The sequence below is a fragment of the Rhagoletis pomonella genome, unplaced genomic scaffold (assembly GCF_013731165.1).
Source record: "Rhagoletis pomonella isolate Grant_MI unplaced genomic scaffold, Rhpom_1.0 Rhpom_scaffold_00002, whole genome shotgun sequence".
NCBI classification, from domain to species: domain Eukaryota; kingdom Metazoa; phylum Arthropoda; class Insecta; order Diptera; family Tephritidae; genus Rhagoletis; species Rhagoletis pomonella.
This window is the reverse complement of record NW_023458556.1, coordinates 40,451,680-40,467,394: the sequence shown is the minus strand read 5'-3', so window position 1 is coordinate 40,467,394 and position 15,715 is coordinate 40,451,680. Positions and strand designations below refer to the sequence as shown.

At 39.0% G+C, this 15,715-nt stretch overlaps 1 protein-coding gene across 2 annotated transcripts in view; it reads left to right on the top strand.

Annotated features, from left to right (window-relative positions):
• Positions 1-13,268: 13,268 nt before the first annotated feature.
• LOC118733595 (transcription factor Sp9) overlaps positions 13,269-15,715 on the top strand; it is a 91,523-nt gene continuing 89,076 nt past the window's right edge. For both annotated transcript variants that reach the window (XM_036463052.1, XM_036463051.1), the window contains exon 1: positions 13,269-15,183. In XM_036463052.1, coding sequence (XP_036318945.1) covers positions 15,070-15,183 — 114 coding nt within the window. In that variant the 5' untranslated portion in view covers positions 13,269-15,069. The remainder of the gene's footprint in view (positions 15,184-15,715) is intronic.

The following is a 15,715-nucleotide window of genomic DNA, read 5'->3' as shown; positions in this document are numbered from 1 at the left end:
ATCCTATGTTTCTTGAAAAAAGTTTGGTTAATACCCTTATACATACATACACATGTGTGAACATAAATATGAACGTATCTAATGAAGAATATGCACCACAAAATCTGATCGTTTTGCCACGTCTATCTTTCAGCATATACAAATGTATTCAAAATTGAATGCGACAGTTGACCCCAACTAACCGCAAACACATGTTACACCATTGTGATCTCCTTACCCCTACTAGCGATGTACGCTCGGCATTGGCGACGAGGAGTCAGTCTTTAATTTTATGCAATGCAATCGCAGAGAAAAGTGCAATCGAATGATGGGCGTGATCATATTGGCAAGCGGCAAGCAAAGGGCCACTTGCGGACAACAATGACCCGGCTGAGGACGCCTTCCACTGTGCGACTTTCACTGCCAACACCAGCATAACGAAGAAAACAGCAAGGAATCAAGAGCAAAAAATTATAAACGCACAAACATATGAAAGTAATGGACTGACTAGAAGTTGAAGCGCATTGAAATGAAATCATTTCAATTGTTTTGTGGTGCAACACTTACATACATAGATATGTGCATATGTATGTTGGTATGTAGCACACACTTCACACACGGGTTAATGCCACCACAATCCGATGACACACCCATTGGTAACACCCCATTTGTGAGCTAATCGAATGAATGGGTTGGCGCCCACTGGAGTGGACAGTTAGACTGCCACATAATGTGGTGTGCAGAGTAACCAGAAGAAATGCTGAGACGTTCTACGAGTACATAAGCAAATTGAAGAATTGCTAGAAAAGTGCGTGCTTGGAATTAATAAAATAATAAAAATGAATGAATGAAGTGGAAAAAATTAAAACACGCATGCGAACACACGCACATCGCACGCGTTAGATTGGTGGTTTGTGTGAAAAGAGGTCGATGCGTCGCCCACTGTGCTGCGCCCAGCGTCTTTGTGGTTGCTCACTTAAACGTTTTAGCATAGAGCAAAAGAAAATGCAATAAGAATTGGTTAACTCCCACTTTGGAAATAATAATAATAATAGTAATGGACGAAGTTAAAGTTGCGGTATATGTATGTATGTCTGTATATTTTATATTAGGGTGTTTCTTGTTTAATTTAAAAATTTTCATATTTATTGAAAACTACCAAGAAAGTGGAGACTGCAATATATCGCACGCGATCTTCAAAAGTGACACAACTCAAAATTTGTCATTTTTGAAATTATCCACTAAAAATGTACACAGAGCTTTTATTTACCATTAAGTAAAATCTGGAGCAAATTTTTTTTATAATTTATTGAAAAAACCTAAGGTAAAGTCTCCCTTACCCCCCATATGATTAGCATGTGCTATGAAATAGTTTTCGCGAAAATTTTGTGAAGGCTTTGAAACGAGTACTGAAGTCGCGCGATTGAGAATATGCCTTTGTAAGAGTCCTCATCAACCCTGTTTCCTGAAAAGGCCAAGAAGAGAGTACACCGAAAGCAGTCTAGAAATACTGAAACATCTAATATACTACGCCCACTTTTCTGGGTATGGCATAATAGGGAAGGTAGTCAGCTTCGTGGCACAAACTCCCAAAACTCATGAGCCAGGCAGTCCAGTCGACGAAATTATCAGTGAGGATAATGTAGCTGTTAAATTCTCCTTCCAACCCTATAAATCTTCGCGTCCGGGTGGATTCATAAGCCATGGAGTGATGTATTCATCTCTAAAGCGGTGAGGATGGACCATAGCCTTGAAATAGATTTTAGACCAATCAGTCACTCTTCGTTTCTCCTCAATATAATGTAGAGATTTCTGAGTCTACAGATCACAAGCGGCCTTCCTTCCGAAAACTTCAGTTGGGCAAAACACGCTTACCGCAAAGGTAAATCGGACGAAGTATTGAACAAGCCTTCTAAATCTTACAAGGAATTTATGATAGCAACCTTTCTGGACGTGTAGGCCGCTTTTAACAATGTTACTTTGGCATGCCCACACTTCTCCATAACTACTGTGGGACTGATTCCACTGATCATCCTCTGGATCGAAAATATGGGAGTATAAGAAGCATCAATAGCTTCTGGAGAACTAGCAGCCATCAAGGGGACGTTCTATCTCCTCTGGTACGGAACCTCGTACTAAACGAATTTCAGCATCGCACATCGAGGGCCACTAAGTTTTTTGCGTCTGCAGATGACTTAGCCATTCTGGTGGTAGGAAAGTTCATCTCGCGATTCGTGAGATTCTTTCTACAATCCGAAATTAACGACCTGGCAGGCTGAGTAGAAAGGAATTATTTAGGGGTTAATACCTCCAAAACTCTTTCTGCTTACCAACTGATATACATACCTATCTTAAACATCTTTCGAACTCCGTCACTTAATGGCGCAAATATTTAACTGTCAAAGGAGGCAATGATTTTGAGGGTTATTCTCGACTCTAAACTCCTGGAGAAGATATATCGTAGAGCGGAGAATAAAAGCGATTAATGCGCTCTACTCCTACATAATCACGGTTGGGTAAGACTGATGGCTACAGCAGGTACAACAAGCATATCTTTATTCATACAACGGTAGCAATCCACTCAGTGCTCTCAATGCAATGTGAAAAAGCCGACTCTAAAATTGATCTCCCATTAAGGGAACCCAACAGGCTGTGAACTACTTGAAAAGGCCACGCCACCATCTTGCCCAGAGTTGCGTTGGGGATAGAATCTGTGGTTATCAGATCATGGAAATTTACTTTGACCGCAACTTCGAAATAAGTGGAAGGTGACAAATATGCTAGAAAGGGAATCTATTTTAGGGGAATGGTTCAGATAGTAAAACTTGCCCTGCGATTCCTCTTTTCAGAAGTTGAGACTAATCTGACGCCTGTGCTACATAGTGTTTTATTTTGGAAGAAAATGGACAAAAGCAAATATCTCGAGAACGAGAAGAGATAGCAAAATTAATGTAAAGATAGTATTTTAAAGAGCTTGGGATGGAGAATTCAGGAAAAACAGTCTCGTTGGCTAAAAGACTTTCAATTTGGCCTTCAAATATTGAAAGTTTAATTTTTTTCTATTTTTGACCTAAAACCAGTATGGAATGAACTTTTTAAACGTTTTGAACACATATCATATTTTTGCTGTTCATGCGCCGAGGAATCCATTTCCATGGTCATAAGAACCGAAAAATTTATTTCAAATTTATTTCGCTTTCTTTTCTCGCTGTCGATATAATTGACTTGGTTAATTTTTTCCAAAAGGGAACACTGTGCGCTGTATCGCGTCCACTCTTGCTGTTTATCAATGCTGTCAAAGTCAAACTCTAGGCTGTTTCTCACAGGAATACTAACGGGACACTGGGTCATTAGCCAAGTTCGGAGATCCGCATAACGATTTCTGCAGTAGCTGTAGAAATGAAGAAGATATAGAATCCACACCTCTTCGAAAACTTAGAGGGAAACTCTATTAGGGATTCTGGCAGAATTCGCTAGAAAACCAAAATGGTTCAAAGACATGGGGAAACCCTCTTATGGGAGCCACATTGGGCAGATTTGGCCTCCGAGTGAACTCTTATTTATCAGAGCTGACCGCACAACCCGTAAGTCAGAAAATTAAAGCTCGCAGAAAATTATTAAACTTTTGCCAAGGAAGTATGTACATAGTTCAATTATTTAAGTAGAACTATTTCAAAAAAAATAAATATTGCCGAATTTAGCTGTCACTCAAAATTATAAAGAGACGATCCCTAGGTTCGACCAAAAGACAAACAATTTTTTTTCGAAATCGCTTTGCAAAAGTACTGTAGACACGAAGGTGTACGACGAACTTTTCTTTGCCTGTAAGGTGGTCTAATATACATACATACAAACTATATATATCTTCTTTACATATGGCTGCACCATTTCTCCTTCGTTTCCGCGCCTTGGCTGCATCCACATTTTGACGCATGGCATAGAAGCGACTTCAGCGCAACGCATTACTTGGCATCCAAAAATTCCCACACATAAACGCGCTCCTGCTGCTTATGTAACTAATAAAAATTATATATACATATGTATATGTATAACGTCGGTACCGTTTCCAGGCACATCATCTGTCAGCGTCGCTCAAAAGTTCTCCAGCAATGGTTTCACCTCTCGCAGTCAAATTTTTTCACCCGTGGCATGCCACATGCCAAAATCGCGCGTGCATTACACTACATTAGCTGCAATGGCATTCAAAAAGAACAATAAAGAAAAAATCTAGCCAAGCTATAGTAAATAACTATGTACATACATACATACACGTGTAACAGTCGCAGCAGGGAATTCTAGCGGGCACGCAAACTACGCCCACTGGGCCAACCTCAACCTGTCTGTAGGTACTGTGGGAGCGAGTGCGCACACGCTCGTACAAGTACTTGCATGTATTTCTATATGTATGTATGTATGCAAAACGCGGAATTTCGCTCTGGGGCGGCCGCGGCCTTGCCTGGCATTTTCGTCCCTGCTTAGACTGCTCAGCAGCCCATTCAATTCGTCTGAGCAGTCAGGCGTTGGTAGCGCTGCAATAAGAGATGGTGATGTTGATGTTCGATGGCAACGGTTGTGGCTATGACGATGACGATAGCAGCCGTGCTGCTGGAGGTGGAGGCCAAGGAGTGGCAGTTGGGCGTAGTTGTGTTGGTTTGGGGGTATTGCGCTGGCGCTACACGTCTCTAACCTAACGTGCGCGCCCTGTTCTTCTATGCGCGCTGGCGGCGCTGTCGTGCGTTCTGGGTGAGTAAGGAGGGAGGGAGTGAGTGTGTTGCTCAGCTGCCAAGTGTCATGGTTTCAATGGTTCAGTTTAAGGGAAGTGGAGTTGAATGAGCTGCTACTTTGCTAGCGGTTTACAATGGTTCAATGGATTGATTGCGCGTGATTTGCCCCGAAAACACTTTCGTTAATTTTTGCTTTTACCTTTCGCCGTACTCCAGCCGTCCGATTCATTGAACAAATCATGTTTTGTCAATTTGCCAACTGGATAATTTGTGGCTTTCGATGCGTGAAAATTCGCAAATTTGCAGTTTTTTAGGGGAGTTATTATGTGCTGTATGGATAACTGATTTATTCTTGGAAAGTTATACGTGTATGGTATTTTTGACAACCATAAATTTCCTTCAAAAGTAATTTCAAAAAAGAGATAATGCAAAGGATTCTCAGCTTGACGATCGAATGCAATGACTGTTTGATTGATGACGGAAGATGGTATTTTCCAAGTTTAAGCGTTCGGTGAATACCTGGCCTATGGTGGAGGTCTAAAGTGCAGAGGGAGCCGATGGTGACTACCGCCTAGGACATAGCCTTGTAAAAGTAATCACTGAAATACACGGCAAGTAGTCCGTCGGTAATCGACGGAGTTTACCTGGTAGCTATCCATTCGTCAGTCGTGTAGTCGCTCCACCGTCCTGCAGCGTTTTCAGTCGCGAAATTGCTATTCATATTTCGTCATAGTCGGTGGGCGTACAACGACTCCGTCGTCTTCGACTGAGGACGCAGGCTCGTCTCCTTCGCTGGTTTCGGCATTGCTACCATTCAATAGGAGGGAAAAATGTTCCTTCCACAATTTAAACACGCTCTGGACATCAGTCAATATTTCGTCGTGTTTGTTTTTACAGAAATTAGCCCGCCCGAAATTATTCGCCTAATTTTCTCAGCATTTCAAGCTCTTCGAACTCACGTATTTTGGCTTCTTTCTTCTATTACAGCAAATACGTCTCGCTTCCCTCTTCAACTCCCTATATCGATCCCATATACCTCGCATTGCGTCCGATTGCAGCTTGGCTCTGTAGGCGTACCAGTTTCGGCGGGAAATGTGGTTCCAATGCTCGCATAAGTCAGTTTGTTGAAGAGTGCTATCAGAGGGCAGGTGTTTGAGTTGAGTGGCGAAGACGCTGGCAGTCAGTTGTGACTGCAGCATTTCGTCGTTAAGTTTTCCTGGCATTGTTGGGCTGCACAGAGGCGGTTGCGTATCTTGGCTGCAACAAAAAAGTGGTCCGATTCGATGTTTGGCGCTCGGAGTTTACGTTTGTACGCCTAAACCACTGGAAGCTTGCCTTCTGATGAGCATGATGGATCTCTTTATGCTTGAACTGAGTACTGCATATTTCCATGTCTCGGTTCCCTGTGAAGTCTTTCAGCCTCAGTACGTTATCGGACGTTTCCTGGTGGAGCCTAAACTTTCTGATTGCGGAACCAAATATCCTTTCCTTGTCCACCCTGGCATTGAAATCTCCAAGCATGATTTTGATATCGTGACGAGGGAAGCGCTCATAGAAGAGATCTTTGAAAGCCTCGTATTTTTCTTCCGCCGGGGCGTGAGCACAATTGAAGAAGAATCTCGCTTTATTGCGACTCTCATCCACTGGGATAAACCAAAGTACTTAATGATGTATTCTCTCTCACACCACAAAGCCAAGACCGAATTTACACTTCTTTACTTGGCAGCTGTATGAGAGCCGCAGACGAACACCCCCACTCGAGGGAAGGGTCACAACGGATATCTTGTACTTCCTGGTAAAAAAGACCAGTTCCGTCTTGCTAAGATTTACTGTGAGGCCGCCGTTGACCGCCCACCTAGTTGCCTAGTTCAGCTGACCCATTGAGCCAGATCAAAAAATCAGATCTAGAAATCGTCCCTTGAAAAAAAGTTTCCACATTATCTCCATAGGCGATCCCCCGACAGCCCAGGACAGAGCAGGAGAGGGAGAACACCGCCTTGCGGAGTGCCTCTATTGACTCTGCGCTGAGCGCAGGTGCTCTTCCACTCCGCCGCGACAGTGCTGTCAGGAAGTAAGCTGTAGATAAGCTTTATAGGTTTGTTTCAACCCCCGGATTATGAATAAACTGGCTATTTTCTCTGGAGTGCCGTTGTTGAAGGCGCCCTCAATATCGCGGAAGGCCCCATAATCTTTATGCGTGAAAGCTTCCTCTAACCTTTCCTTGCAATAAGCATGTTGAGCTCTTCAAAGACAGTCACGAGGAATCGCGTTTCTTATGTACAGGTCTATCAGTCTATCTAGCGTTTTTAGCAAAAACGAAGACAGACTTATAGGCCTTAAATTCTCAGCGGAAACATGAGAGCCTTTTTCGGCCTTCGGGATGAACGCAACACTAACTACCCTCCAAACCAAAGGGATGTACCCGGTCCTCACGCAGTTCGCATAAATAGGAGCCAACTAATGCACGACACCTCCAGAACCCTTTTTAGCTGCGCTGGTATGATGCCATCGATCCCCGACGACTTTGAACGTTTCTATCGCCAGGCCATGTGACGATCGTCCAGAAGATCGGAAAAGTACAGGACCTGAAGTACGAAATATTGCAAAGAAGTACATTTGACTGTACTGCGAAGTAAAATGCCTAAAAAAGAAGTACTGCACTTAAAAAAGAAGTACGATTGGTCACAATAGGTATGGGTCGGCAAATGTTTCAGATTCACCTATTCTAAATGTTTGTTTGGCCTCGGAAAGTTCTTGCAGTTTGAACAGGGTTTAACGTATAAGAGAAGGCGAACCCCAAATTCAGGCATGGAAGATGCCCGTCGTATTTTTGGACAGTTAAATAGATTTTACGTGATGTGAAATGTGTAACTTTTAATGTTTCCTCCTATTTTTGAAGACTGTTAAAAATTCATAACGCTACTTGCATTTATCGAAGTTGTACCCATTTTTGGGAAACAAAGAACCGTAGTTTTCAAAAGCAGATAAATTACACAGAAGATGAGTTATGTTCGTTGAATATAGAGTGCAATTCTATAGTAATCTTCAATTCCTTTGGCTTTTTCTAGTGCGTGGTTTCTTGATATCGATATCGTATTCTGTGCATACTTCGCTCACATTCTCGAAAATTTCACGAAAACTACTTTCTCTACTTTTCTGCATTTTGTCACATCTCTTGAAATTCCTGCAAAGCATCTTCCGCAAATTTAATTTTTGGAAAGAAGACATGTAAAGCTTCATCATATTCTTGGCCATAAAAGTACTAACAAGCTGTACCTACTTCCAAAAGATACTTGTTGATGGTTCTTGATAACTATCGTAAAATCAAATCGGTGATATAATTGAAATCCTAGATCCGCCACTGATTTGTAACTATATAAATTTTTAAACAGCTATCTTGAAAAAGTGATTTTTGGAATTACATACATATGTACATTAGGATGGCCCCTAGTTATATGAAGAAAAATAAAAGTCCTTAGATTCTCGGTCTCACCCCATAGGAATGTGTGAATAGCCTAAAGACTAAAGTATGCAAAGATTTAGATCAATCAAAAGATATTTGGAGGTGGCTCAAAGCGCTCAAATTTTCCCATATATTATATGGGGAAGAAACTATTTTTCGTAGAAATTAGTTATCAAAAATTTGTTTAATATTAACGATTTTTTATGGGGAACCCATTGCATTTTTTCTGGTTTTGGGGGGCCCATAGAAAATAGTTAATATTAATAAAGTATTAAATAAACGATTGAGTGTTTTTTTCTGAAAGTCTCCTGAAGAGAAAAAGTTTGTCGATTGAAAAATATTGATTTTCTACCATTTCAACGAAAAATTGCTTTTTCCACATGGGAAACTTTGAGCGTTTTAACTTTGTATAGTTTAGTCTTTAGGCTGTTCACACATTTCTAGCGGGTTAGACCGAGCTCTTTTCGAAATAAGGGCCACCCTAATGTACATATAAATGTAAGCATGTCCATTCCATTACCATTTCAACGTGGGTAAATATTTCATTAAAATTTTCTGTTTTACCAGACAATGCTTTAATTAGTTGCTTACTGTGCGAAAAAATCTTTATTGCTACAATTTTCTTTTACTTCACACTGAAAAATTTATCGCAACAATGACCTTGCATTTTATTGAAAGCGACGACTATCCTAACATAAGCAGCAAAAAAGCACAAGGGTATCTAATTTCGATTACTACGACATTATATTGATCTACTCAACCCCTTAAACTATAACAAGTAATAGCACATAAATAAAATATAGATAGTTGGCATCGATGCGTAAATAAAAAGAGAGTACATAGGTTAGTAAACAAAAGATAATGTTGAGCAGAAATCAATAAAAAACTGGGACTAATTTATAGGATACGATACGGTAATCTACCCTAAACGGATGAACGATTAAGAAATTACTGTACAGAACTTTTGAACAGACAACGAGAAAAAAATAGCGGATAGCACGAGCGCGAGTCATGGTGGACAAACACTGTTACTCCAATACACCATTATTTTGTTGTTTTAGTTTTTGTTTTTGTCTGCAATGTGCTGAAGTGGCAACGCTATACAGCTCGGTTCATGGCATCTCTTTCATGCAGCGGCCATCGCACTAATTATAGGTTACCGTTCGAGCTAAATAAAACAAGCAGTCAATTGGCGGAGCCAGCAAACAATAGGGCGTCGCAGCTCGCATAGAGGTGCCAGTGTGTGAAAGCGAAATGGACGATAAACTAAGGGAAGAGTCAACGTATCGCAGCGAGCACAACAGGGATAACGCTAGTACTTGCTTTCGGCCGCTGTTTATTTCTTCGCCAAACGGCGTATGTGTGCGTGCGCACAACTACAATGACATCTACGCATACCGATGCAAACAAGCGCTTTATTTGAAGGGGAAATGTAAGAAGAATGTTTTTAGAAATTTTATGAATGAAGCCAAGCAAATACAACATCTCTCCCAGCGTTGTTGTTTGCAGTGTTCGTGGGTACGGAATAAAGCATAAAGGATGTAGATTTGCTTGTGAAAAACTGGTTGCGAGAGGTTTTGAGCGATAAGGCCTTGATATGTGTACAAATTTCAATTTAATGTAGCTTAGTTGAATTGTGGTTTTGTTGTTGTTTATTTATCTATTGCTTTTAGTGATTAGAAAATATTTTGCATTGATTTGCTGTCGGATGGTTTGGTTTTACATTGTTTTGATAAATGCTGAAAAGCCTGACGAGATTCAAAAATATGTAGGTAGTCAGCAAAAATACTACATGGCATATGGACATTTCATTCATTTTCTACACAAATGGATTACATGAGGTTTAGTAGGTAATGCAATTTTAGAATTAAATTTTCAATTTGGTGAGCTTATTTAAGATTTAGACAGGGGGTTAAAAATTTAGAATGCATAAATATGCTTTAGGGTGTTTCAGAAAACACTGGAAAATCTCGTTTTTGGAGTTTGTTGCCATTCCCCAGAATTATGGAAAATGGAAATACGGGTCCGCTGTTTTTTTTTAATTTAATTTCGTTAATTATTAACTGGGCCACCGGCGCTTTTAATTTTTCCTTATGTTTTATATGGAGGGAAATATTTTTGAAGTATCCATATATGGATAATATAGAGATGTGTCTATGTAAATGGCATATAAGGTTGAAATTGACAGTCTTCATTATCTAAATCCTTTAACGAAATTTCCTGTTGCATTGCACAGTTGTATAATTTTATTCGTTCTACAAACAAAAAAAAAAAATATGAAAAAATTTTTTGATATCAACGTATTTGCGAAGGGTTTTATCAAAAATCACTTGAAATTACATATATCACTGATGAAAAATTACCTGCGCAGAGCTGCAACTTTTTAAAATATTTTTCTGACAGATATATACATAAATTAAAAAATGATGAAATTATATTTTGTAAGAATGCATTCAATATAAGACATAAGAAGAAATATAATGATGGTATATATCCAAAAGCATGTAGGTAACCTTTGGCCACTGAATGCTTAAACAAATTTTAGTCAGTTTGTGTAAAAGATAGAAATTGGTGGGGGACCAGCGAAAGAAAAACTGGAGGGATAAATACTTATGTATGTGGCTCTAAGTTCAATTTTGAAATGAAGAAAATGCTATTAGCAATGTTGTATTCATATTTTTGCAAAGTGGCCTTGCAACTTACTCAGTTTTTGGCAACTTTCATACAGGCTTAAGCGTCAGCATTGAATTGCCTTGCCTTGCGAATGCATAACTACATAAAGCGCCAAGTACAAGCTTTACTTAATTTAATTTTAATGCTTTATGTAGTTAAAATGTAGCGTTAAGCCATGTTTTATAAAAATTATATCAAATTATAGATTTTGAGCAAGATCTAGTGTGAATTATAGGCGTTTCAGTAGGTCAATCTCTGCCACACTCCTGCCTAACAGGATGGTGAGTTCTTCGCACCTACGACTTTCTCACGCTCTCATCTGAAGTAACTACGGGAAAAACTTAAATTTAACTTAACAAAAAAAGAACACTCTACAGAAAACTGCGATTACACCATCATCGAATTGATCGATTCAAAAATTATATCTTTCATACGCGTAAAGAACATATACCGCTTTATACCTACAGTGTAGTGTTGGGCAGTATCGATACCAAAAGTACTCAGAATTTGATTCTCAAAACGATCGTCAGCACCCGATTTTTAAAAGTATCGATACTCCAAAGAACTCAGTACTCACAAAAGAACTCGAAAGTACTCAGTACTCAAAAAAGGAACTCGAAAGTACTCAGTACTCAAAAACACTCTGTTCCAATAATCGTTTTGATACCTGTACTCAGGATCGATCGAGTATTAAGTGTCGAATAGACTTAAAAAGTACTGAGTTTTATTTACATTTAACGGTATTCAGAAATCATTGTACTCAATTTGCAGTTTGAATAACTTTCAACTACAATACTTGTACCCAGTACAGTTAGTCATTTATTTGACGTAATTCGGGATTCATATATTAATTTAAATAAAATACTGCCAACATGTGTATATTTAAAGAAAATACCAGTACTCTGAAAAATACCCGATCCTTAAAAGTATCGATACCAGAGAACTCGATCCTCAAAAGTACTCGATACTTCCCAACACTAATATAGTGCCTTTCACAAGTGATCACGTGTTGATTTTAATTTTTTTTTTTATTATGCAACGTTTTTCAAGATAAGTTTTTTTTTGGTTATTTTTCTATAAAAGTATTGTCGAAGTTTAAGCCAAAAACATATAAATCAGAGTTTCAATTTTACACAAAATTTAAGAAAATCCATTAAAATTTCGAGCTTTTTAATTTGAATCCTTAATACACTTTTGAGTATGCAGTTTTGTAGTGCATTCACTTTAAGTCTCATGAAGTGCAAGACTAAAAAATTCGTTGATTTTTAATTTAATTTTTGCTGACGGATTTTTGCAATTTTTTCCATAAAAGCATAATTTCCATGCAAGCATAATTTCAAAAATTCAACGCCAGTTTTTCTAATTTTCACTTGTGCTATAAAAAAAAAACGAAGAAGTAGTAAAAAAAAATATATAGATATATATTAAAAATCAACGAAATTTTTATGAAAATTTGTTGAATTTTTCTAAATCTTGTATAAAGCTTGAAACTCTGATTTATGTAAATATGTATATGGTTTTGGCTAAATTAACACAAAGCAAATTTAACTTGAAAAACGTTGTGAATATTAAAAAAAATCAAAACGTGAACACTTGTGCAAGTCACTGTATGTACGGTAGTTTTGTGGTATACGTTTTAATACGGATATTAATATATGCACGTAAACCTTTATTTTTATTAAATTTAAGGGATTGTTTATTAAAAAATATTCCACCAACTAATATTTATTGTCAGTTAATTTTGCACTCTCTCTGTGAGTGAGCTCTCTCTCTCAACGGTGGTGCCCACCATCATGCCACCACACCAGACAACGCAGATACAACCACGACGACATTGCAAGCGCACATTTCATTTCCATGCATGTGTGAGCGCACTTTTGCCTTTGTGTGCTGATGAATGGTTGGATGCGTCCCAACCACTTTTGCCAGCCAGCCTTCACAAAATGCCACCACCACAACTACATATCTAGATATTGCTATCTCCTATATAAGTATGTATGGATGTTATTTTTCCCTCTATGTGTGTGCCTTGCTTGACTGGTCGAAGTGGTTGTATTGTAGTAGTTCCGACAGTAGCTTACACCGGTTTCTTGGTAGCGTTGTGCGGCTACATTCGAAACGGATACGCGCGCTAGCACAATACATACATACATCCTTAAGCGGCGTAGAGCGCGCATAGTAAGCGAGCGACAAGCGTAACCATCAACAATGACGACTATTTATTGTGCGCTAAAGCCGTAAATTCACAGAGCAACAAATACCAACAACACTACATACACACACACACACCCATACGCGTGCGCCCCAGTAGTTTGTGTTTTTTTTTTACTTTGCTTGTCAGCGACGACTTGCTGCTGTTGCTTATCCGTTTGGTTGGCTCATTGTTGGCAGCATTTGTTGTTTCATTTGCGCAACATTCATTCGTTGGGGTGCCCCAGTGTATGGCCACAGTTTTGCTACAAAGTATGCGTGCGCTTATTTATGTGCAACGCTTTGTTATTTGCGCATGTAGTTGCTGTGTTTTGGTATTTGTGCCTGTGAGAGCTTTTTTTCGCTTGTGTCGCAGCGGGCAGAACAGTCACCAGCATTTGTACGTACAGCAACGACGCCCGTTCATATTTGCGCGGATTCTTTTTGCGAATTAGTAACGCGCAAGTGGATAACCAACAACTTAGCTGAAATAAGAAGGCGTAAACAAGAGGTAGAACAACAACAAAAACAATAGCGCTAGCATAACGGACGAAAGAAGAAAGTTGAATGCAAAAACAAGAAAAACTAAAAAATATATCTACTTTAAAAAAGAAATTTGTTAACGCGAGCAGCGCCCTACGTTCACAGTGGGCCGGCCAAAGTAGCCAAGTTGGTATACGCGTTTGAACGCCAGCCGCAGCAGTGCTAGTGACAGTTGTTGGGACGGCTTGAACACACCGCTAGCGAATAGCGAGCTGCGTGCGAATTTAGCGAAAAAATTAGTGATCGATAGCGAAAAATGCGAGTAAGGAAGTAAGGATTTGAAATAAAAATTAAAAATCCAATATACAATTTGAAAAACGATATATATATTATGAAAATTTGCGTTCTTTTAACTGCTTTTGAATCTCATCTGACTTGTGTAACGAAAATCAGCGCCACGAATCGTCTGTGAAGATCCTGCGCCGATACGCCGCCAACACAAAAGGCATTCACACGCACCGAGCAAGGGGCCGCTTTGTGGCAGCAGGCGCCACGCTGCGCGCCTTTATTCAACTACCTGTCAACGCTTTGGCACTTTCTGACAGATTAACAGACGCACAGAGGATACAACAAAGCCGCATTAAAAGGTCAGCAAGAGAGCTAAACAAAAGCAGGCCAATAGGATTTTTTTTGCAAAGGAAAGCAGAATTTTAGAAAACATAAAAATCGGAACTGCTATCCAGTTGGTAGAGAAAAAAATAAACAAAAAAAGAAGCAAAAAGTAGCAAAAAAAGTAAGACACAAATTACAAAGCAAAATTCGGCAATTCTTTGCCTTTTCCGTAGTGTTACCGAATTTGCCACAAAAGAAATTCAATTAGTGCTGTGTAATTGTGCGACGGCTTAGTTGAATGAGCGGTGAGCGAACAAAAGACCAAGCAGGCGAGCGGGCAGCAACAAAAGGAACGAAATTAAAAAGTGAGCAAAATTGTGTATAAAAAAACCTTGAACAAAATATATATATTTTTTTATAAAATAATTGTGCAAAAAATTTAAATTAAATCAATGCAAATCTGTGCGAATTCATGAAAAGTTATTATAAAGCGAAGAACACGTGCGCGTCTTTATAATTCATACACACATGCATATGTAGCTGCAATGCAAAGTGATAAAGTGCTAATTATTGCAAACAATAAGATCTAGTAAACAAAAAAAAAATTAAACGTAGGTCCTGTGCTTTGGCATATTTGATTGATCGCCGGCGCGTTAGATACTCAATCATTCATGACATGTGACAACTTTCTTAACTCTCCTATAAATGTGCAACTTTAAAAGCAATTGTTTTTCTTTTTGTTCGTAAGCCCCTTCAAAAGTACTCGTAAATTTCCGCAACTGCAGTGCAAAGCAAACAAATTTGTCATAATTAAATTTTGCTTTTAAGTGAACGTTGCATAGTGCAAAAAATAAAAGAAATACAAATACATACATACAAACAAACAAACAGCAGCATTTGTCACCAATCATCGATCGTTACGTTCAGCAGCACCAAGCCGGTAAAATGTTAACGGATATGACACCGACGGCCGGACAATTGTACGGCTCACAAATTCCTGCCATGGGCATGAATATCGGCAATATCGCTACGCATCTGCAGAAGCCACAAGTTAATCCGGTAAGTTTGTTAAAGTCACTTAGAAAAGTTGTATTTGTATATACCTATCTACAGTACAGCAATTCAATAATATTGACGTGCTCGGATAGAGATTGAAATTAGATTCACAAAAAGATAGTGAATAATCGGGTCTTTTACTGACTTCATCGAATTCCAATTTTTAAGAAATCGACAAAAATGCCCATTACTTTTTTGTACTACAAAGTCATGCAAAGTCGTGGGATGTGAGACGACCAATGCTTAATTAAGTCAAAAGTGCTGCTAACAATATCCCTTCAACAATGTCGTCCAACTAAAAATCGGTCATGCGGTCACTTAGGCTGTTTTCGTTTTCATAAAAGTATTTTAAATAAAGTGTTTAGCTTGCATTAAAAGTGTCTTTTATCCAACTTTAACCAGAGATCTTCTTTTCAGTTGGCCCTATAATCGTTTATAAGTTTGTGCTGTGACTAAGAAACCTCGGCATTTTCCTCTCTAATTTGTGTAGTTACGCCAGTAATGAACCCCCGAATGTAGAAATATCTATAGATCC